Raw genomic sequence first — 24244 nt, 5'->3', positions numbered from 1 at the left:
TCTTGTTCTCCTCTGGTCATATAATTCAAAATGGAATATATAAAACACATTCCATACCTTCAAGTGTACACAAACCTGCACAGATATTTCATGAGGTAAGAGCATCAACAAACTCCCCAATGTGTAGATATTTTACTTTGTTATTCAAACCAAAATACATATGCTTTTTATGGTTACTGTTGGTGAAAACAGGGAAAACAATTATTCTAGAAACCATACTCAGCATGTCCTGCCTGGCTTAATTTAAACATTGTTTATACAAAAGTAGAAAGAAAGATATAAAAAGTGAAAAATGTAAGAGATGACCAGGTTGAGCCTGAAGGAGGGGTCAAGTGCATCATTAGTCTTCATCTTTTCATGCCCACAAGAGTCCAGCCACCTTGAATTCTGTTGATTCTTAACTACCACTAATTTGTTTGGACTGTTAATAGTTCAGGTTCTTTTTGCTGAGCCGGAGTGGGCATGGCCTACAGGTGACACATCTGGCCCGTGGGCTGCCAGTTTCACAAACTTGTTGTAGAGAGTGTTAGCATGCAATAAGCCTATATTCATTTGAACCACTCTGGCTCCCAATTCCTTATGCTTGACAGAAAAGTCAACATTACAGAGTATCAGAGAATAGTACATGCAAACTTGCTTCTTTGAATTGGAATAAAGCAGACCTTGCATTTTACTGCCCATGGGCCTCATATGGCCCTTTGGCTCACCTTGTCTGGCTCCCAAGATTGGCAGCATCAATGGCGGGTGTGAGCAGCAGGAGGGAGAGGGTAGTGTTGCCAGGGATGCAGTATCAGGGGAGAACATAATGTTTGAAGGACAGCATTCAGTGGGTGGGGTAGCTGCATGGGTAGTACCAGCCCTCCACAATAGTCCCAGTTTCTCACATGGCCCTTTGGGAAAATGTATTGCTCACTCCTGGAATAAGGAGTGAAATAATAGTTGAATGTCAAGAATAGCAAATATTTTAACACTGCCATTTGACCACTTTAAAAAAATAACATATTGCTTAAGGTGTACTGTTTCATAAAACATTCTCACAAGTAAGCCTGTTCTGGTCCTGGATTAACCAATTTCCTAACTGGATTGTTTAAATCTAGAAAAAGGCAAGTGTTTTCTTTGGGGAAGAAAAATCTATTGTTTCAGACAACGCTTGGGTTTCCTTTTAAACGTGATCATATGATTGCAGGTTTATATTTTAACTTTCCTCAGGAATTCACACACCCCTCATTTGTATCCTGTTATTCATTTAGCATTTCCCTTTTGCTTCAGCAAACTTAACAAAAGTCCATCAACTAAATCCATAAGCAAAAGAGAACTTTTACATTTACAAGACATTTTATAATTCAATACTAATACTTATGTGTTAGAACCTGCTTCATGTGTAAAACTGTATTTTTACATCTTTCCACTAATTATCCTCTCTTTCATGTAACTCTATGATTAACTATAGCAAAGGAGGCCAACAAGCAAGAGAAGCATGTATATGGTTGCCAGCCAATAACAGCTTCCTAGCTTTACTGGGTATTGCTTCCATAAAAAAACTATTACTATACTGCAGGCTACATAAGCCTGGCATGCTACAAACAGATGAAGTCATATCTGCATGGGGTGGGGATGTATTCAGAAGGTGAACGTGCAACAATACATCATATATTTGTTTTGAAATCACCTTACAGGTATTTCTAAATCTATTAACACTGAAGACTTTATAGAGCAGGAATGGAAAATGTATGTTGCTTAACCAACTAATATAAAGCTTTGCCTTGATCTAGACTATAATATTTCTAAAACAGATTCACTGATACCAATGGTTCAAATAGAACTAGAGAACATCTATTATTTTAATATGCTCTTTTTATTATTATTTCTGTTCAATCATGTCCAATTCTCAAAGACTGCCTAAAAAAGTTTTCTTGGCAAGATTTTTTAAAAATGGCTCACCATTGTCTCCTTCCCAGGGTGAAAGAAAGTGACTGGCCCAAGATCATTCAGCTGGCTTTGTACCTAAAGTGGGATCAGCCTCCCAGTTTCTAGCCTGATGTCTTAACTACTACAGCAAATTGACTCTCCTAACAACATTAGATGCTGTGGTAATACAGTTGTTAAAATACAATATTGCAGGCAAACTTGCCCACTGTTAGGAGTTTGATCCTGACCAGTTCAAGGTTGACTCAGACTTCCATCCTTCCAACATCAGTAAAATGAGGACCCAGATTGTCGGGAGCAGTAGGCTGACTCTGTAAGCCAGGGGTCCCCAACCACTGGGCCGCAGACCGGTACCAGTCCGTGGATCATTTGGTACCAGGCCGCAAAGAAAATAAAAATAAAATAAAAATGGCGGCTTTCTTCGCCTTCGGTGAATGCTGCTGGGATCAGGGATCAAGGACACAAATGAAAGAAGGGGAGGGAGGAAGCAACCAAAACCGTCCTGCTCTCCGGCTCAGCGGCTTCGGTTTCCTCCCACCTCGTTCCTCTCTCAGTCGCTCTCTTGCTCCTCCACCAGCCCAGGAAGAAACTGCTTCAAAGAAGCCGGCAGGGTGGCTTTTCCTGTTGGCGCAGCTCCTCCGAAGTGCCCGTTCACCCCCACCCCGCCACCCGCGGTTCAATCCAGTGCTCCATTCTGCCTGCCTGCCCGCCTTCGTTTCTGGTTGTTTCGGAGTAGCTTTGGCTGAGAATAATAACTATTCGCCTCTTTTACTCAGCCGAAGCTGCTCCGAAACAACCAGAAATGAAGGCAGGCAGGCAGGCAGAATGGAGCACTGGATTGAACCGTGGGCGGTGGGGTGGGGGTGAACGGGCGCTCGGAGGAGCTGTGCTGACAGGAAAAGCCACCTGCTGGCTTCTTTGAAGCAGTTTCTTCCTGGGCTGGTGGAGGAGCGAGAGAGCGACTGAGAGAGGAACGAGGCAGACACCTGAGGGATAAGGCTGAGGGAGGGAGGGAGACCACCTGAGGGATGAGGCTGAGGGAGGCAGGGCTGAGAGGCGGGGCTTCTCAGCCATCCTGCAGGGACTTGTCCTGAGCCACGGAGACAGCCGCGGGCCCCCGCCACCCAGTGCTCAGTTTTGAAGGCGCTCCTCAGCCCGGCGCAGTTCCTGAATCCGCAGCTGAAACCCTCCGTTTTAAATGTCCCAATAGAAGAGAATATCTGTCGCTCAGGGTTGCAATGAGGAGGCATTGGCGCTCCCTGAACATGGTGGTTTGCTGGCAGACGTTTTATTACCCGACTAGGTAACAACATCAGATGTTATCTAGTCAGGCAATGAAACGTCTGCAAGCAAACCACCAAACTCGGATTCCTCCCCTCCCCTCCTTGAAAAAGTGTCCCCCCGCCGGTCCTTGAAAAAGTGTTTCTGCGTGAAACTGGTCCCTGGTACAAAAAAGGTTGGGGACCACTGCTATAAGCCATTAGAGAGGGCTGTAAAGCACTATGAAGGGATATATAAGTCTAAATACTATTGCTAGTGTTATTGCTATATCCTGACAGCTCTCTATTTTCCCCCAAACTCATATATGAGAACAGATATCCAAAATCCATATTTTGTGCTCTTATTAGCCACTCATTTATTTTTGCACATTGTTTCAGGGTAAAGGAATTGTCCAATATAGCTGAAGTACAGTAGAGTTGAGTCCTAATTCTTATCTTAAATTTATTTTTCTTTGCTTCATAAACTCACAGAGCAGGTTGATAAATAGGCTTACTGAGAAAAGAAAAAAATGCAAACATGCAAAAATTGTCAATATGAAAAAGCACCAAGGCTTTGTCTGCACAACCTCACCATTCCGCTGATATCTAGCTGTATTTCAAGGTTACAAGCCTGTTTGCGGGCTGGTTGGCAGATTTTCAAGCACTCTTGAGACAAAAAGGAAAATGAGAGTAGAGAACTTTGCCTGGGCCCAGGATGAAGATATTCCATGACCAATTTAATTGGCTATACTAAAATATCAATACCAAATTGATCTTGCCATTCACTAAACACTCAACTATACTTCTGGTATTTTAACACATCTTGAAACTGGTACCTGTTGCTGTCTGCTCAAGGGAGAAAAGCAGTACTTTAGCATAAGAACTTCAAAGAATGATTTAAGATGTCTCTCATGTGATCAGACAGAAAGCATCATATGGATATACAAGAACAAAAAAAGGGGGAGTATCTTGGGCATGTATGTGCAGTGATGAGATATAAGTAGAGAAAGATCATTGGTAAGAAACTGTCCCAAACACTCAGAAGAAATTAATGAGACAGGAAAAGCTTAGTATTTTACAATCACTTAGTATTCAACATTCATCTACTATAAAGCATATTCTACTCAATTAAATTCTCCAGAATTACCAAAAGCCAAACATTCTCACATTACTAAATTGATGTAGCATGCAAGTTCTGTTTTGGATTTGTTTCCAAGAGAGTATATATTCTAATAAGTTACATTGATAACCCAACTCACAGGATCAAAATTTAACAAAGCTATAGATTAATTTCTGTGACTGTTTTTAAGAGGTATCCATACTTATTTTCCCGTACATTTTGTAAAATTATGCACTGAGAGTAGGGGTGGAGAAGGGCCAGAAACATTTTGTCCAGCCCAAACCTGCAGTAGATCTTGAAAAAGTTCTTAAATCTAATCAGGTAAAAAATTCTTTCAGATTTTGAACATTGTTTCTACAGGGATGATTGTGTTCTATTGTAATCCTTCTAATGGCTACAAGTATATAATTCACTTTGATAATGAGAGACAATATATGCCCTTTCTAATCTCTTGCACAATTCCATATCACATTGATATAAAGTACAATTGCAACTATACAAAGTACAACCACTAATATTGTACACACACAACTCCTTCTCAGTCAGTTTTCTAACTTTAAGACACACACACACACAGAGAGTGGTGGGATTCAAAGAATTTAACAACCAATTGGCTGTCATGGGAGGCGTGGTCCATCCCCATTCTTCAGTTCTGCTGCACATGCGGGGCGAGCCTCCCATGATGGCCAACTTGACCCTGGGCACTGGTTGTTAAATTACCTCTCCCCCATCAAAGTGGATTCTGGACGCTGCACTGCAATGATGAAACAGGCAACAGAACGACTGACAGGAGGGAAGGAGGAAGAAAGAGAGAAAGCGGCCTTCTCCTTCCCTCGTGCTGGCTGCTCCGTTGCCAGTTTCTCCATTGCAGCATTTAAATCTACAGTTAATGTATATGTAATGTACACTAAATGTACACTTATATATGCTTAAAAGGAACACAACTTTTAAAAGGAGTACAACTTTTAATTTTTTTAAACATTCAAAGCCAAATTCTTTTCAGTTTCAGCTTTAAAAAAGAGGACTAAAAAGGGGGGATAACTTAAGAGAATAGTAACATTATATCGGTCAGGAAAACAAATTCAAATTTCTTACCATCAAAGAAACTTTTGGCTCTCAGGTAACTCACGCTCAGTCTAAGTACAGAAAGTTTATCCAATTTGGCAATAACATCCTGAGGGAATGGCAGAAGACCAGCCAGACGATCCAGCTCAGCATTCAATCGATCTCTATGCCTTTTAGATGGATTTGACTTCACTCCTTCAGGAGGGGAAGGTTTTACTCTGCGATAATAATAATAGGACATAGGGAGATCACATTTGAAACATGTGTATTTCCACCTATAACAAGTATCATTCAGAAGTATCCCAAAATAATATATACAATTTCTTACTGGTCCTATGAGTTTCAGTGAATGTATTTTTGTTTTCAGAGGTATCCATTAAAATGAAAACTGTTAGGAAGTGATCAAGCAGGGTAAGGGCAGAAGAAGACCTGAAAGATATTCTGATCATACTTTGGGTTTAAAATGATAATAACTTGCAACTGTTTTATCAGTATGTATCATCTATAACTAACAGAAAAACTTTATATTTAAGTTTTTTAGTTATTTTATCTTTTTTTAAAAAAATGTTACACATTATTATTACTGACAACAATTCACTATAATCAAGTATGCTGATCCAGTGCAGTTAGATAATTTTTTGAATTGCCAGCTAGACAGTGACTGGTCCAAAGATGCCTAGCTGTGCCTAAAAAGGACTACAACCTGGGCTTCTCTGTTCCTAATCCATCATTTTACTCACTATACAATATCAGATCTCAAATAGTACACATATGTTTATAAAATTGATATACCACACTTCCAGAAATCTTCAGGATAGTTCATACCCACTATAAAACCCACGCACTATAAAAACAGTCATATATGGTAGATATAAAATGTCTACCACACATCTGTTAAAATTCCAGTTTTGAGATGTAAAAAAAAAAGTCAAACCAAGATATTTAAAGTGACCAGAAGAGGCCTGTGTACAGGAGATACCTTTTAAATCTGACAAATCTAGAGTGCTTTTGCAAAGAAGAGTGGGCAAAGATTCCCAAGGCAATATGTGCCATGTGATAGGCTCCAAAGGACTAATAAAATTAAAAGCTTCTTTGATGATGTATTAGTTTAAAGGTGTAAACACTTATTCAACCACACTACTGTATGCTTTTATTGTTATTTTGTCAACCTAAAAGATTTAACTTTGTTTTTCAATTAAATGATACATTTAATTTGTTATATAAAAATTTTCTAAAGTGATTTACCTTGGTTTGGTTTTTTTACATCTGAAAAATCTGACATTATAGCACAAGTGTTCAGACTTTTTATATCTACTGAAACTATCAGAGCTATAATATTTAAATTCTAGACTAGAGAATACAAATACATTTACCAAGTATTGAAAATATATTTACATAAGGTGAAATAATCAGACTCATTTGCTATTCTCCTCAGATGTTACACTGTCATGTAAAAACTATTGGAACCTTAAACTGCAGGCTTACTTATGCATGTGTCTCTATGTTGTTGAAATATATTTTTCATTTGCAACTGCACAGCTGAGTCCCCAGAATTACAGAGTTACATAAATAGCTTATGAAACAGATAATATGCACATAGTTACTTTTCAAACATCCGCCCACGCAACAAGGTTAATGTGTGAATTGGGTCATGTAACCAGTAGTTGGCATTCCTAATTTTTTGAAAACATATTTTGTTGACAAATAAATTTATTTATTTGCAGATTAATTTATCTATCTGTTGAGTTCCAGATCAGGTATATTCTGTTCCAGATAAAATTTAAATATTTCATCATGAATAACTTCTACATTAACTATATGTCTTTATGCTCACAAAAACTCAATTGTAAGAGTCAATAAATGTCTAGATTTTTAAAGAGGCTTTTAAAAGAGGGAATCATACAATGGAACAGGTCTTGAATGTTCACTATAAATTAAATGGTTCATTCTGATCATAAAGCCAAAACCAAACTAGTCATTGCTTTCAATTTTTTTCAAAAAACATTACCTTCAAAGTTCATTGGGGACCACTGATTCTAAGAGTCACTGGCCTGCCCACATGGCCCACCCACCCACTGGCCCCCACCCTGAAAAAAGCAGTGCAGCCCTCACCAGTCAGAACGAGGTGATGGTGCTGTTGCAGCAAGAGGGGGTTGGAAGCACACGCGGGCTGAAGTGGCAATGGAGATGGCTGGAAGGTGCAGGAACGCCATGCTACTTGCATTTGCGCAGCAATCCTGCATCTTCCAGTTCGCCTCTCCTGGCCTGGGTTCCTGCTCATTGGCCGTGGGCTGTAGGGACAGCCCAGGGCAGGGAAAGTACCGGCTGGTGGTGGTGGGAGAGGGCGGAGTGGGCAAGTCTGCACTCACCATCCAGTTCAGAAGTCCAGAATAGGGCGGCATCGGCAACATCAGTTTTCTCGTCCCTCTCGGCGCTCTGGTCTGCTGCCCCCCTCCCCACAGCACCAGCCATCGCTGCCTGGGTAAAACACAGGGAAAGTGAGCAGAAACATAGCTTTCGCTGGGGCGAAAGAGTGGAAATCAAAGAAGACACAGGCAAGAGAAGACAGAAGCTGCCACTTTTGAAAGGCAGAAGCTGCCGCTTTCTGTTGCCTCAGCCTTCTGTTGCCTCAGCGCTCTTTCACCCCAGCGAGAGCTATGTTTCTGCTCACTTTCTTTTCCTTTCTTTTCCAGGCATCACTGGATGGGGACGTGGGGGGGAAGCAGAGACGTCAGGGCTGCTCTCCCCCTCAGCAAGCCAGGCCTGGAGGAACGCAAAGAATTGTGGGCGAGTGCCAGAGAAATGTGTGTTGGAAATGCCAACACACATTTCCAGTGCGCTTTCCTCTGTCCTGAAGTAGGACTGAGTGGGAGGAAGGGAGCAGGGAGAAGGGTAGGAGGGAAGGGGAAGCCTGGCTGGTTTTCCTTTGGCATGGGGTGGGGGGAGACCAAGCTCCCAGACCAAAAGAGCGCTGAGGAAGACGGGCTCCTAATAACCAACCTGTTTATGCGGGCAAGAGCTTTTCTGGGCTCCATCCCCACCTTCGGCCTCCACATAGGGACGGACCCTTCTCTGCTTGGAAGCAGTGGAAGAAACCTGTAGCTTAGCCTGAGGAGGGGAGTCTTCTTGTGTGGAGGAGGAAGGGGAGGTGTTGCCTAGTTATTAGGAGCTCGTCTTCCTCAGCACTTCCAGCTGGCCCTCCTTCCCTCCCCCAACTCCAGGCAGCCACACCTGGCAAAGGAGAGATTTCCTCTGACTTGGGGGAGGTATGAAATGACAGGAGACTATTCCTTCTGTTTGAGGGGGAGCCTGTTCCTCCCTGTCCATATCTTCCCAGCCTCCAGGCCCCTCTTTCTTCCCAAAGGATGAGAAAGGCACCTCCTTTTCCTTTGATCTGCCCCACAATTATGATTAAGCATTTATGATTTTGTTATAATTATATATATATGTATGTATGTTTAATTAAATTTATATTTAATATAAAAAATAAAATTTTTATATTAAATATATTTTTAAAAAAATTGTATTAGTGGTCCTCGGGATTTAAAAGTATGAGTTCGGTGGTCCCTGAGGTCCAAAAGGTTGGTGACCCCTGATTTAGTAGGATGTTTGCATTTACAACTGCTATGCCTAATCTCTGCAATATATACTATCGAAATCCATGTTCATATACATACATGCATGCATGCATACATACATATACTTATTCGGAACATATGCATATACTCAGCAACTTATACAAAAGTTAGCCAGCTGGTGGAAGTACAGAAGGATATGAAGATTAAGGATAAAATTCAGTTATTGAAAAAAATACAATGGCTTGACTCCATCTGAAGTCCTAAAGCCTGCTAAACAAAGGCTCAAAGCACGGCTAGCAGGCCAAGAAGATAAATGCCCTATTTCCAAGAACTATCCAAAGTATCCTGAATACAAAACAGTAATAGCAGAACCAACAGCAAAAACACAGGAGAAAAAGAAGACCTATAACCCCAAATGCAAAGCACTTGCAGGACCCAAGAGCCCATCACCCAGCAATCTCCCAGAACAGGAACTAATCACGGGCACACCAGCAGACATTCAAAAGCAGGCCAAGAAATGAAGAGCTGGATGACACCTGGCCCAGATATGATCCATATCTACTGGCTAAGAATTAGCATTAGTGTGAACGCTAGCAGCATAGATGAACAGCTGTCAGCAACATGCTACCACCAAGAGTAGCACAAATGAACCAGCTGCTAGAAGCAGGCTCTCACCAATCTGACTAACACAAGGAAGAACAGTGATGTTTAGGTAAAACCCTCACAAGGGAACAGCACCATCTAATTATAGGCCAATAACTTCTCACTCCACAACAAAGAAAATTCTATCATGCATCATAGCCACTGTACTACAAGACCATATGGATAATTACACAGATAGATAATGCAGTCACCCAAGACTCAAGTTCTAGACCAGATGTGTCAAAACTCTGTTTCACTGAGGACTGCATCAGGGTTTGAGATGGTGGGTGTGGCCAAGGTGGGCGTAGTTAATTCAGTGTCAGTTGTTGAGGCTCTGTTTTCAACCATGACATCATCCTGCAGCTCTCTTCCAACAAACATGGAGTGTGCGGTCTCCCTGGGCCTCCATTTTCGCTTGCTTAGGACTGCAGGAGGCTGTTGTGGCCAAAAATGGAGCCCAGGGGGGCCTTGTGTGGCCTCCCTGAGCTCCATTTTTGCTGGCAGAGGCACTGTGGGCTGGTCCTTTGCTATTTACAGGGAAGCCCCATGGCCCACTTCTAAGCACCCCACTGGCCAGACCTGGCTCCTGGGCCTTGAGTTTGACACCCCTAGTTTAGACAGACCAATCTAAACATAGCCTGAATTGATTACAGGAAATTACATTTCAACGACATATATATGGGTCTGTGAATACCTGACACTATACAAAGTTAACAGGGCACTATGGACTTTCCTCAACAACTTAATCAAACTGAGAAAGACAACAATGGAAATCAACTCAAGACACATGTGATCACCATATGTGACATATACTAAGGTAATGCACTGTCCCTGCTGCTATTCCACATAGTTTAGAACCCCCCAGCAATATAATCACAAAGACTAGAAATGGATAGAACAAGAGTGGAACTACCACCAGCCACCTCTTCTACCTGGATGACAAAAAGCAGTATGCTACGAGTGAATGGAACAACTTGATATAGATCTAATGATGACATCCGGAAGTGTGGCCAGATGGAAGTGAAGAGAGGGAAAGTAGTTGGAACTGATAAGAACTACAGCAGGCCACATATTGACCAGCTACGAGTACCTTGGTATCCCAGTCACATTATGAAACCATAATGAGGCAGCAAAGGAAAAAAAACAGCATCCAAATACTACCAAGACCTCGAGAGCTAGGCCAATGAGAAGAAAAAGATTCTTGCCATCAACATATACACCTGCCAGTCATTAGATGCACTGCAGGTGTAGTGAATTGGCCAAAGGAAGACTAGCAAGCTGCTGAAGTGAAGCCCAAAAGATCCTCATTAAAAAGAAAAAGAAATATTTTTAGGTCAAATGCCATAATGATTAGTAAATTTAAATGTGTATTCCTGAGATTGTAATATGTAATTTATGTATTTTTATATTAATTATGTTTTAATGAATTACCAAAATATTTGTATAGATATTACAAAATTAAATTTCAAAGTATTTCAAAATATATCTATTATCTATATGTCTTGTGATAGGAAAGAGAGAGCTTTGTTTTATTAGACAACAGCATAAAATTTTAAAGTTACCGGTAATTTACTTAATGACTATTTGTTCATTTGAAGTTACAATGATGCTGAACAAGAGGGACTTATGAGCTGTCCTCTAATTAAAAGCCATTGTGTAACCCTATGCTCATGTGATCAACATATGAAAACTTCCCCGCCACCTTCCCCAAAGAAAAGTCAATATAGAAACCAGCAGGATGTCCCAAGCCAAGGTAATGTGAAATCCTCACTTAACAGCCACAGTAATTCATTAAATGACAGCAATTAGAAGTGCCAAAATTGTCATTGTAACTCAGCAGTCATGCAATTCTTTTATTTACAACTGCAATGTTTAACAATGGAATTTTCACTCCCGATTACCATCATTAAGTGAGGACTATCTGTACAAAGTCATTTTGCACAAGAGGACATTCTTAAACATCTCTTTCAGTTGAGATCTGAGTATACTGCTAAGATGGAAGTAATTGTGGATGATTGTTGGTAGGATCAGGATGATAGTAATGCATACATACTGGCTTTCCTTGATCTCTTAGTGGATCATGATATCATTCTAGACTGGCTTAGGGATTTGGGAACAGAGACCAAAGTGTTGTAGTACAGGGATGCCAAACTCGCGGCGTCATATTGTCATCACGTGATGTATCGCAACTTTTTCCCCCTTTGCTAAACCAGAATGGGCATGTGTCTCATCCAGCTCGTGGGCCGCGAGTTTGACACCTCTGTTGTAAGTAGTTATCTTCCTTCCTCTGGGATTAGTTCAAGTTGGTGTTGGTAAAGAGTGCAGTTGAATATTGAGCCCATGCATTGTAAGGTTCCTAAGAGATTCCCCTCTTTTCAGTCCTAATTAACAACTATATGAAGCTGCTGGATGGAGTTCTATTGTTGTAATGGTATGTAGGAATGAACTTAAGAAATAGAAGTCACAGACTAAAGAATAAAGATGGAACCACATATCAAATGGCATGTAAAAGATATCTCATCTCATGTAAGCAGGAGGATGTAGGAAACATTTTAAAGGGACTCTCCCTAGGAAAGAAAGAAAGAAAGAAAGGAAGGAAGGAAGGAAGGAAGGAAGGAAGGAAGGAAGGAAGGAAGGAAGGAAGGAAAGGAAAGGAAAGGAAAGGAAAGGAAAGGAAAGGAAAGGAAAGGAAAGGAAAGGAAAGGAAAGAAAGAAAGAAAGAAAGAAAGAAAGAAAGAAAGAAAGAAAGAAAGAAAGAAAGAAAGAAAGAAAGAAAGAAAGAAAGAGAAATGCTTTCAGTTGTGCAAGATTCTATTAATAGCTCTATAATAAAAATAGAGCTGGTAATCCTGGTTGTGCTTCTTGTCTGGACTACTTCACAGGGCTAACACCTGTGCAAGGATATAGATATTATCTATATGCTGCTGATATTCCTAAGGTTATAGAACCCTGAGACTCTAAATGATAGTTAGGATATAAATCAAATACAAATATACATACATACATATGTTCCTTAATGAAAAATAAAAGAGAAACTTCAAAAAAACTGAAGCTAAACAACAAAAGCTATCTTTCTTTTTAAATGATTGTTTCCTAAAGTAAACATTTAAATATTCTATTGCTATAGAATGTTTTCTTAAAATTACTATGTTAAATATGTTCATAAACATCAATATGGAAATAAAGATGGAACCACATATTTTCTAATCTATATCAAGGAAATCTGCCAAAAATAACAGTTTGGGTGGAAAATAAAGGACTAGTTAGGAGCAGAATTTCCAGATGTGCCTGCCTCAATTAGATTGAGCAAATTAGAAAAGAGGAAAAATAAAAATATATTTCCTGACCCTCACAGATCCTCATGCATCACCCAATATTACCTTCTCAGGCCTTTATCATCAAATACTAGGTTACTGCAGACAACAAATTTCCTAATTAGCCAATTATAGTTCTTTGATCACAGTATTATCAGCAAGTCCCATTGCCTTTAAAGGATATATAGTTTATCAGAACTACAGAAGATGCTACATTTCTTAGGCAAAGCTCAAAGCATAGAAATCAAATAGCTTTTCTTCTCATTCATAACATAGACTGTTGAACATAACAGTTAAAAAGATGCCTTATGCCCTAAAATATTCTATACGACAAATTTGGCCCATAATATCAATTTATAGTCTACAATGGACATATTCAAACTAAAGATACAAAAGGAACACCTGGTAAACTCAAACTGTACTTCACATCCTTAACAGTAGCACAACATACACAAGCTTAGAAGCTTTATGACTTTTCTCAATGATTCTCTGGATCAATATGCTTATACATATCTTAACTATGCTGTTTTGATCAAGAAAACAGAATAGTTAAGATATGTATAGTAAGCTATTACATATTACTTAATTCTGATTTCTATATGGGCTGCTTTGTTTGTTAAGTATTATACTTAAGACATATTAAATAAACAGAAAAAGAAAGACAAGACTGCATCAGCTTTCCGTTGGCAAACGTATTTTACTCTTCCAGTAACAGAGAGAAGAAAAGGCCAAATAGTGTTTACTTAGGCATCATAATTCAAGATATTTTCTTGTAAAATTTTATACATACAAATATCACAAAGTCTATTCAGTGACTCTTATTGCCAGGTAAGTTTTTATAAGATTCCAGTTTGCGGGAGCTATCTAAATTTAGACTAATCAATATTTAAAATATACAGCTGGATTTCAGTTCAAGGAAGTAAACACAAAAATTGAACAAGGAATTTCTATTCGTAACGCATAATTCTCTACTATTCTTTAGTAACTTTGTAATGTACTTTTCTGCAGAGTTGGGGGCAGGGTATTGCATAAAACTTGTAGGCGCTTCAAAAGCAATCCCAACATCAATTTTAATAGCTTAACAATATATAAATAATGTTATTTGCAGAAAAGAAAGAGAAAATCATTTATCCTTCTTTTGAATTGTTTGTATGTTTATATGGCATGGTGGAATTTATTGATCTAAATGCACTAATAAAATCAGAACCTGTTCCTGTCAATTTTAATTCTGTGTACAAAAAAGAGTTGGTTGAATGGCCTTATATCAAAATCAGTTTTCTAATATTAAAGTATTGAAATATCTATTTGCTTGGCTTTGCTGTAAACATCATATTCCTTTCTGGACTCTATTGCAAATACTTCCTGTTTGGACATTTTCATATGAAAAACTGAATGGCTAGCAAAAAAAGACAATGATTTAGTAATTATTTTAAGATAATTATGTTATGCCAGAAAATAGTTGAACAAGTTAACATGTTAAAATCTAGTTGCATACCAGTGAGTCCATTATTATTTACAGAACGAACCGTATTGCTTAATAGTAAATATTGCATAACAAACAACTGTCACCTCTAAAGGAAACTCTGAGGACATATTCATTTTATGGGGGTATACTACTTTTATATAAAGCCCAGAAATTGGTATATAATATACCTCACCTCTTAAGGCCGCTTTATAAGCACAGAGACTATCATACTGCAAAGTCACACACTGATCAAATTTATTCTGAATGTCAAAAATGAATAGTATATGAATTTTTCCACTACAGAGGACAATTAAAATATTATAAACATTTGTTCTCAGTGTATTCATGCTAGCACTTTAAGAATTTATTTATTATATCCCTTTCGTTGTTTTTATAAATACCTCAAGGTGATAAAACATACTCAATCATTCCTTCTCCCATTTTTTTCCAGAACAGCAACCTTGTATGATGAGTGACTAGGCCAAAGTCACCCAGCTGGTTTCACGGTTAAGACAGGACTAGAACTCATGGCTTCCCTGTTTCTAGTCTGATGCCATGATCACTAGACCAAATTGACTAAAAAGAATACCAATAGATGGTAAGAGAACTAAGCAAGAGAATGATCCTTAACATCCTCTGAACAGACAGGTGCCCCAAACCCACTAACACACATCTAGGATCAGCTTTATGGCAAGAACAATCTTCAGGGTACAAAAGAATAAAAGATGGATGAAGGTGACTATTGAGCAAGGAATAACATTAAAGGAAGATATAGCTGAAGTATCTGACCTGCCTTACTCTGTGGGACCCTGAACAGAGTTGAAAGAGTTGGAATGCCTAAATGTAAAACCAATATGCTCAAATGGAGACTCTTTAGTGGATAACATGCTATTTGATTGTGGAGAGACACACACCCCGGCCCATCTGCTGATATGTCAACTACTATTAGAAAAATGTAATTAGAAAAAGATCTGATTGTAAATGTATTAACAGCGGCTAGGATTGTATTTGCTAAAAATTGGAAAAATGAGAAAGTACCATTGCAGGAAGAAATTATCAAGAAAATATTGGAATGTGCTGAGATGAGTAGATTGACATTTGAAATTAGAGAGCAAGAGAATAAACAATTCTATAAAATTTGGGACCTTTTCTATCAATGGTTGGATGATAAAATATAATAATAGAATATTTAGAATGTTAGATAACAAGAAATATCTTTGCTTTTTCTTTTTCTTTGTTACTTGACATAATATCTATAAAGTGTTTTTAGGATAGATTTGGTATGATTATATGATTTGTTATAGAATATACTACCTAAATTATAGTTATCTCATAAAGTATGAATGAATAAAATTATAGTCAAATTATGTTCTAATAGTGATACTAGGATATATAAGTTTGGATTGATAATATGAGTTATTATGTAATGTAACTGTAATTGAGACTAAGAAATGAATGCACAAAACTGATGAACCAACCGACACACTGTTTGTATATATGTATGGAAGAGAGCTGATGTTTTTATGTTTCGTTTGTTTTGTTTGTTTTTAAAAAAAATCAATAAAATTGTTTTCAAAAAAAAAAAGAAAAATGTACAGATAGTCCTTGACTTATAACCATTCATTTAGTGTCCATTCAAAGTTACAACGGCACTGGAAAAAGTGACTTATGACCATGCTGGCACAGTGGTTAGAATAGAGATGCATGCTAATTTTCTGAGTCTCAACAGGCTCAGGATTGACTCAGCCTTCCATCCTTACAAGGTTGGTAAAATGAGGACCCAGATTGTTGGGAGGAATATGTGGACTCTGTAAAGAGGGCTGTAAAGCACTGTGAAGCAGTATATTAGTCTAAGTCAGGGGTCACCAACCTTTTGGATCTCAGGGACCACCAAACTCATAATTTTAAATCCCGGGGACTACTAATATGCATTTTGACTGATGGTGGCTTGTTGACGTTGGTGGGAAAGAATGGGGGAGGGGGGGAGAGATCTGATCTAACCTCTCTTTCCCTCTCTCCCTCTCCCCTCCCCTTCCCCCTCTCAAATACACACACACAAACACAGAGGTAGGGGTGGGATTCAAATTTCTTAACAACTGGTTCTGTGGCATGGCCTAATTTGTGGATGTGGCATGTGACTGGCTGGGTATGTCTTGTATGTAAATAATATAAATACAATAATATAAATATTTATATAAATATTGAATTATTAAAAAAAGAGAAACTTTTACCCCAAATCAGGCAAAACAGGCAGGCAGATTGAATTGCTTACATAATCACTCAGAGATCTATTTTTCTGGAATCAGCTACCTGAGTCTGTTACATAAAATTTGCTTGCAAGCAAACTCATAATATTTGCTAGCAAGCAAACTCACAAAATCAACTCACAACATACCATGTATGTAAATATTGATATTTTTTTTTAATTAAAAAAGAGCAACTTTTACCCAAATCAGGCAAAGAAGGCAGGCAGATTGAGTTGCTCACAGAATCACAGATTCATTCAGATATCTATCCATCTGCCATTGGCTACCTGAGTCTGCACTGAGAAACAGAAGCTTCAGTCCTAAGGAGATCTAAGATCTAAAGATTAGCTAGAAAACTAGAAATCCAACAATTTCCTGCTTTCTAGCTAATCTAAATCTCACGGCATAGCAGAACACCTTATGGTCTGGGGGAAAAAAGGAAAAATAGCAAAGTAGCAGGCAAGTTTGCCAGGTAGAGTGAGTGGGCAGGGAGGATTCCTGCAGCATGTGGGCAACGCAGCTTTGTATTCCTGTGCAGCCTGGATTAATTGCCATGGGGGTGACATTTCTCTGCAGACCACCAAAATTTTCTTGTGGACACCAGTGGGCGACCGCTGGTCTAAGAGGTATTGCTATTGCTATTTTTCACTTATGACTGTTGCAGCATCCCCATGGGCAGTTCATTTACATTGACAATGTAAATCACAACTGACTCACATTAATTCAATATCATGGGTTTTCAATTCAATGTTTAGAATGTGAAGGATGTGTGTTTGTGTTTATTTTTATAATCATAATGTACACTGGAGATGCTATTTTATTTTGTTGTATGAGGAGCAATGATAATGAACTAAACATTTATAACAGTTGCAGTGTCCTGGAGTAACGTGACCCCTTTTTTGTGACCTTCTGAAAAGCAAAGTCAATGTGGCAACCAGATTCACTTAATAATTGTGCTACTAATTTAAGAACTTACAGTCTTTAACTTATGAACACAGTTGGCACTGTAATTTCCATCATTAAGTGATGTGATTATTGAGTCATCATGTGACAGTACAATATAACATTTAACTGCAACTGTTAAGTGAATTAGCAGTTGTTAAGTGAATCTGGCTTACCCCACTAACTCTGCTTGTTCCTTAGGAAGGTTGCAAATGTTCTAGTATACTACAATCATCCTAAGTACATCCCGGTGGCTAACTGCCCATTTGTGATCATGTCATGGGGACACTGCTGTGGTCCAAATTCGAGGAAGGTTTTGTCTTTTTTCAGTGCCTTTATAACTTCAAAATGTTATTAAATGAATGGTTGTAAGACAACGATTACCAATAATTTTTCAGGGTAATCTTTGGGAAATATCTGTAGTCAATGCAGTTATGCTAATGAATATTTCATCAGCACTCCTACTTAGGCAGTAAACATGTAAGTAATTTAGTAATACTGAAAAGAGTTATAATATCTGACATTATCAGATGACCAAATCATCAAAATAAACTTTATGCATGACTTGATTTAGATACAAAGTCGAGTGCTATGCTTATTTTAAAGTAAATGAAAATAATCATAGCACTCGACTAAAATCCAAATCAAGTAACAATGAAGTTAATTTTACTAATTTCAGTGAAGTATTTTTTAAAGAATCTACACTTTCATTAACATTTTTTAAAAATTCCCAATGCCACAATCTTTTTATATATAATTATATAGAAATTTGTGTTATTTAGCTAATTACGTCTTAAGTAATTTTTCAATACACTTTCTAATATTTATACCTAGATTAACTATGATTTCATAAAATAAAGAACTTTCTTAAAACCTGATACAAATATTGTAGAGATCCAGTATAATGTAGTGATTAATGCGTCAGACTAGTACAGCCAGTCCTTGACTTATGACCACAATTGAACCTAAAATTTATGTTAAGTGAGATACTTGTTAAGTGAGTTTTGCTCCATTTTGTGACCTTTCTTGCCACAATTGTTAAGTGAATCACTGCAGTTGATAAATTAGTAATCTGGTTAAGTGAATCTGTTTTCCCAAGTGACTTTGTTTATCAGAAGATCAGAAAAGGTGATCATATGACCCCAGGACACAGCAATAGTCCCAAATATGAACCAGTTCCCAAGCATCCAAATTCAATCACATAATTGATCATAGGGATGCTGCAAAGGTGATAGCTTTGAAAAATGGTCATTACAATGCTGCTGTAACTTTGAATGATCACTAAACCAATTATTGTAAGTTGATGACTATCTGAATGAATGAGTGAGTGAATAAATGAATGAATTCTTTATTGGCCATGTGTGATTAGACACACAAGGAATTAGTTTTGGTGCATATGCTCTCAATGTACATAAAAAGAAATTAGGAAACTAAGTTCTAATTTTGCCTAGGTGAGGTTGGGCTAGTAACTCTTTTTCAGTCCTAGACGCAGGTAATAACTACTTCTGAAATCCTGTCAAGAAATTGCATGAACTTATCCAAGCTCTTGCTAGGATTTGAGAAACCCTCCCCCAATATAAATTTTGCAGACGTTAAAATAGCCAATTTTTAAAATAGATTTAAGTGAATGACTCGTTAAGTTAGTTAACACAGTGGTTAAACAAATTTGGACTCCTCATTGACCTTACTTGTCAGAAAGTTGCAAAAGGTGATCCTATGACCTCAGGGACCTTGCAACCATCATAAATGAATCAGTTGCCAAAAGGCTGGATTCTGATCATGGGACCATGGGGATGCTGCAACATTTGAGTAAAAAGTTAGTCTTTTTTCAGTGCCATTGTAACTTTGAACAGTCACTACACAAACTATTGTAATTCGAGGACCACCTATATTAGTAGATCAAAGAAACAGAACTAGCTATTGTTTGACTATGAAGGTAGGGCTGTGTAGATCTCTTTGAATCTGAGGACAAAAAATACCCCGATCTTTTCAAAAGGTTGAAAATCCTAAAGAGCTTTAGGTCATCCATATTTGCTAATAGAATAGCTGGTGAAACTCACCAAATGAACTATTATAAGCCAAGGCCTATCTGTACTACCCTTCTTTCATTCTGATTTCAATAGCTGACCATTTGCAAATATAAAATGTCCATCGGTAGTCTTCAACTTACAACAGTTCATTTGGTGATTGTTCAAAGTTATAACAGTACTGAAAAAAGTGACATGTCATTTTTCACTTATGACCACTGCAGCATCCCCATGGTCACGTGATTTACATTTGGATGTTTGACAACTGTTTCATATTTATGATGGTTGCAGTGTCCTGGGATAATGTGACCATCTTTTGCAACCTGTAAAGCAAAGTCAATGGGGAAGCCATATTCACTTAATAACCCTACTACTAATTTAACAACAGCACTGGTTCACTTTACAAATGTGGCAAGAAAAGTCATAAAAATGAGACAAAACTCAAAACAACTTCTCACTTAGAACATAAATTCTGGGCTCAGTTGTGGTCATAAATCAAGGACTCCCTGTACTTGTATTTGCTTTTCAATACTTTAAAGTAGAACAATAAAATAAAAAATACATAAATGAAAACTTCAAATATTCTGATGTAGAGTGAATATTACTCCTTAGACCAGAGAGAGAAACCCAGCAGCAGTACAGATTATATAGCCTGCACAAACTGGATTACTGCACATGTATACCAAACTGTGGCCCAAATGCAGTAATGCAGAGGCATTACTGCAATCTATCAGATTACAAATCAGGACCCAGAGCTAACTTTAGCAAAAAGCCATAGACTTTCAGTAATTATTTATAATTTCGGTAATTATTTAAAATATATCAAATTCTTGATTAGGAAACCCAGCCTAGTGATTTAAAAGCATATGACTTCATCCTTTCCCACTTGACAGGCTTTTTCTGACTTTAATCAGCCACCGGCTTTAACAGAGCCACATAAAATCAGGGCATTGAATTGGAGCTTGAACTGTACTTATCCTCAGTCCAGCAACCTGTATACAACACCAGAGTAAGTCCATGTATTTTTAAGAAAGCCTCTGGGCATGTTTAAAATGCTAGCTTTTACCTATGGATCTAAATAACAATACTCGGGCCTCAATATTCTTTTCTTTTAAAAAAAAATCATCGATGTTCCACTGACATAAAAGCAAACCTTTTATATAGCCCGAAAACAGTCTCTCTAATTATTTACAAACATCCCAGGAGTTACTAGAAGCGACTGCGAAGGGGAGGGAGGGGGGAGGAGGAGATGAGCAGAGATTGCGCAAAGCTCTTATTCAGGCCACCGAAAACCTTCGAGGCTGGTAGGGTCGCTTGCTTTTAGAAAGCAGGGCCCGGGTTTCTGTTGCTTTTTAAAGATGGGGAGGCCTCCAACCCTGAATTCTCCTGATCCCCTTAAAAACATGTAAAAGGGGCAGAGAAATAAAGTAAAACACAAAGCTGCAAGTCAAGAAAGAACCGCCAAAGACGCCAAGAAAGAGAGAGAGAGAGAGAGACCACACGTTTCAATGGACACCGCAGTGGGTCAGAGGTGTCATTTCGTAAAGGAGGGGTGAGGCCGGAGCCCAGATGCGCGGCGAAGACACGCCAAACATTGCGCCCGTCCCCCTCCCCCTCCCCAAGACTTCCTTCCTTCAGCGCCCAGACAAAACATTCCCCTTACATCTTCTGCACGGGTTTCCGCCGCTTGCGGCTGGCGTAGGTGACATTGGGATTCATCCTGCCGCCCACGCCACAGCTCCTCTTCGGCCAACCGGGGTTTTCGGCACAGAGTTTTGAGTTTTCACTCCTGGCTATAAACGGGAAGGCAAAGGGAAAGAAAGCTCCGGGCACCGTGCCAAACAGCGACGGCTTTGAAGGGGGCTTTTTCGCCGAAGCGAGCCCCGGCTCCACCCGCTACTTGACCCGGCCCTTGCGTGTGGTTCTTACTCGACACGCAGAGCCCCCGCTCTTCCCGCCACACAGAGTCCCCTGAGGGGCGGCCGACTAAGAAAGGCGAGAGACGAGGGAGCGTGGGTTGTGAGGGTGGGGGTGGCGGCGGCAGAGCCAGGTGCTCGGCGCCGGCAGCACCCACTCCCCCGTTGTTATCGTGGTCGCCCCCCCTCCTCCTCCTCCTCCGAGCGGGCGGGTGCCTCTGGGCAGCCGCAGGGCGGGGTCTCCGAAACAGGTGCGGAGGCGGCTTGCCGACCGGCGGACCGATTGGTTTCCCCTCCCCTTCTCGTCAGGAGCAAAGGGACCTAGGCGGCTGCCACGGCTGGAAGCGAAACCTCCCTTCCCTCTGCAAAGCTCGCCTCGCCGCTGTCGTCAGCAGCGGCGTTCTTCGAGGAGCCAGAGGGCCTGGTTACGTTTCGTGTTTTCTCCTCCCACCGCCGATCTCTGCCTGTCTTCCTGGCTGCGGCGGCACTCTGTCCCGGACTCTTGGTCAGCAGCGACCCGGTTAAGCCGCCAGTCCTTTCCTCTCCCGCGGGTCCAGCCCACAGAGGAGGCCTCAGTATGGCTTGGGTAGCGGAAGGGAGCCGGAGACTCGCCACGATCGGAAACCAGAAGGAGGAAAGCAAGCAGCCTAAGCGACCGGGGAGCGGGGGGATAAAAGCGGGTAGCGGAGTTCTCCCTCAGAGCCGCAGGAGGATCTCCGGCCCGCCTTGACACACGGCTGCCTACTTTCGGGATAGTCCTTAAGTGGCCTTCGGAGGCGAATTTGCCTCTTGGTAAAACGAAGTCCCAGAAAAATAGGCGCGGCGGAAATAGTTTGCAGGGGGATCTTTGCCGTCCACCCCCCGCGAGTGGTAAAACACAATATCTGCATAACATGGGCTGTTCCCTCTGAAAGCTGGCTCTACTTCAGTTGGGGCCTCCATAATCTCTGCAAGAATTGCGGATCATCTGATCTCCCTCCAAGATAATGGGTGACAAAGCCTAGCAGATTTCAAGTTAAAGTGGAAAAAAGCCATGTGGGTAGCAAGTTTCTCCAACTTGGTACCCCTCCCCATAAATTGGAATGCAAGTTCAAACACCACAAACAAAACTTCCCAGGTCGAAAACAATTCATACCTCCTACATTTAAAATATTGCAGTTTTTAAAAATTACTGCGAGTAAATATCTCCTTATGCCAGTCCTTAAATAAGAAACATGGTTTATTTTTAAAATGTAGATGTGCTCTGGAAAGGCTTCATAGAAGAATGTTTAAAATGAGATATTGTATAGAATAATTTTATTTTACTATGAAAACATGTCCCTGTCTGCTTAAAAATATTTTTCCCATGGCAGCATTAACTAAAATAAAATATGATCCAGAAATCATCTAACTAGCTACAGATCAAATAGAAATAAACATACCAAAGTGCATCAATTCTACATTAGAAACTCTCCTATAGATACAAGAGCTGTATTTTTTTGAAACCAATTTTCTTAAAATGTTTGCTGTATGCTCTCCTTGGTTTATCTAAATAAAAAACAACATAGAAATTAATTTCCTCAGTATGTCCTATTTTATGCAAGTCTTTAATTTTAGAATATACTAAATCTTGATTTAATTAACTATAATACCAATGTTTTACTCAATATAGTACTTTTCCCCATAGCTTCTGGTAACATACAGGTTAGTGTTCAGTGACCAAAATTGCAATGGCACTGAAAATAGTGACCTTTAACCATTTTTCACATGACCGTTCGAGCATCCTCATGGTTACATAATCAAAATTCAGATGTTAGGCAACTGGCTCATATATATGATGTTTGCAGTGTCCCGGGATCATGTGATCACCTTATGCAATCTTCTGACAAGTAAAGTCAATGGGGAAGCAAGATTCATTTACAACCATGTTACTGTTATTCAGTTATTCTCATAAACCCTGGCAAGAAAGGTGGAAAAATGGGGCAAAATTCATTAAACACTCTCACTTGGCAACAGTGGGCTCAATTGGCTTAAATCAAGGACTACATATAAGAAGTGCAAATTTTATTACTTTCAGTGATGTCTCTTGAAATATATTAAATTTTCTAGTTTTTGTGGAATCAAAATTATATCTAATTTATCTCAATGTGCCTTAATTCACAATAAAAAATTTTTTTGCTGAGGAAATAGTTTCATCAACTATTTTCAAAGTACATTAAGCACCCACATTTCGAGCAAAGACGAATAAAATGAGAAGGGACTAAAAATGTGTAAGCCTAATTCTTTAGATTGTAAAACAGATACAAGCAGTCGGTTAATGTGGTTGGGACTGGCAACTGTCGCCATGTGACTGTATAGTGAAAAATAGTGATTGGGCTGACTTAATTCCATCAGTTTGGGCTGAGATCATTAAATGTGATGTCATACTACCACAAGTACATTTTGCCATTTTACCCATTGCTTGGCAGAAGCTGTCTATCAGGTTTCTGGGTAAATCAGAATAACTAGATTATCTAAGTCTGTTTTATTATAAGGGTATATTAACAACATCTTGCAAATCTGAAGATGCAAAAGTCCTATTGCTGCCACTTTTAACCATCAACACAAGCTGGTCCTTGATCATTAAGTCCTTGGGACTTCCTCTCTTGTCTGATTTTTTTTTTCAAGGAACCCTTTTCCCTCATTCCCCAAGGTTATCTGCAAATTCCTTACACTGTAGTGAAGATCACAAATGGCAATTACATCACCATGGGACATTGGCATAT

General features: G+C 39.3%; 1 protein-coding gene across 1 annotated transcript; it reads right to left on the bottom strand.

Moving 5' to 3' along the window:
• Positions 1 to 710: 710 nt before the first annotated feature.
• AHR (aryl hydrocarbon receptor) lies at positions 711 to 22395 on the bottom strand. Its single transcript, XM_087917145.1, has 4 exons — positions 21930 to 22395; positions 21248 to 21377; positions 5401 to 5588; positions 711 to 915 (listed from the first exon to the last, which is right to left on the bottom strand). Exons 1-4 carry the CDS (start codon positions 22393 to 22395, stop codon positions 881 to 883), a joined length of 819 nt encoding a protein of 272 aa, XP_087773271.1. The 3' UTR covers positions 711 to 880.
• Positions 22396 to 24244: the final 1849 nt, after the last annotated feature.

The sequence above is a fragment of the Pseudonaja textilis genome, chromosome Z, assembly GCF_049901715.1.
Source record: "Pseudonaja textilis isolate UNSWEBS1 chromosome Z, rPseTex1.2, whole genome shotgun sequence".
NCBI lineage: Eukaryota > Metazoa > Chordata > Lepidosauria > Squamata > Elapidae > Pseudonaja > Pseudonaja textilis.
Note: the sequence above shows the minus strand (reverse complement) of the source record. Positions and strands in the feature narration are given on the sequence as shown.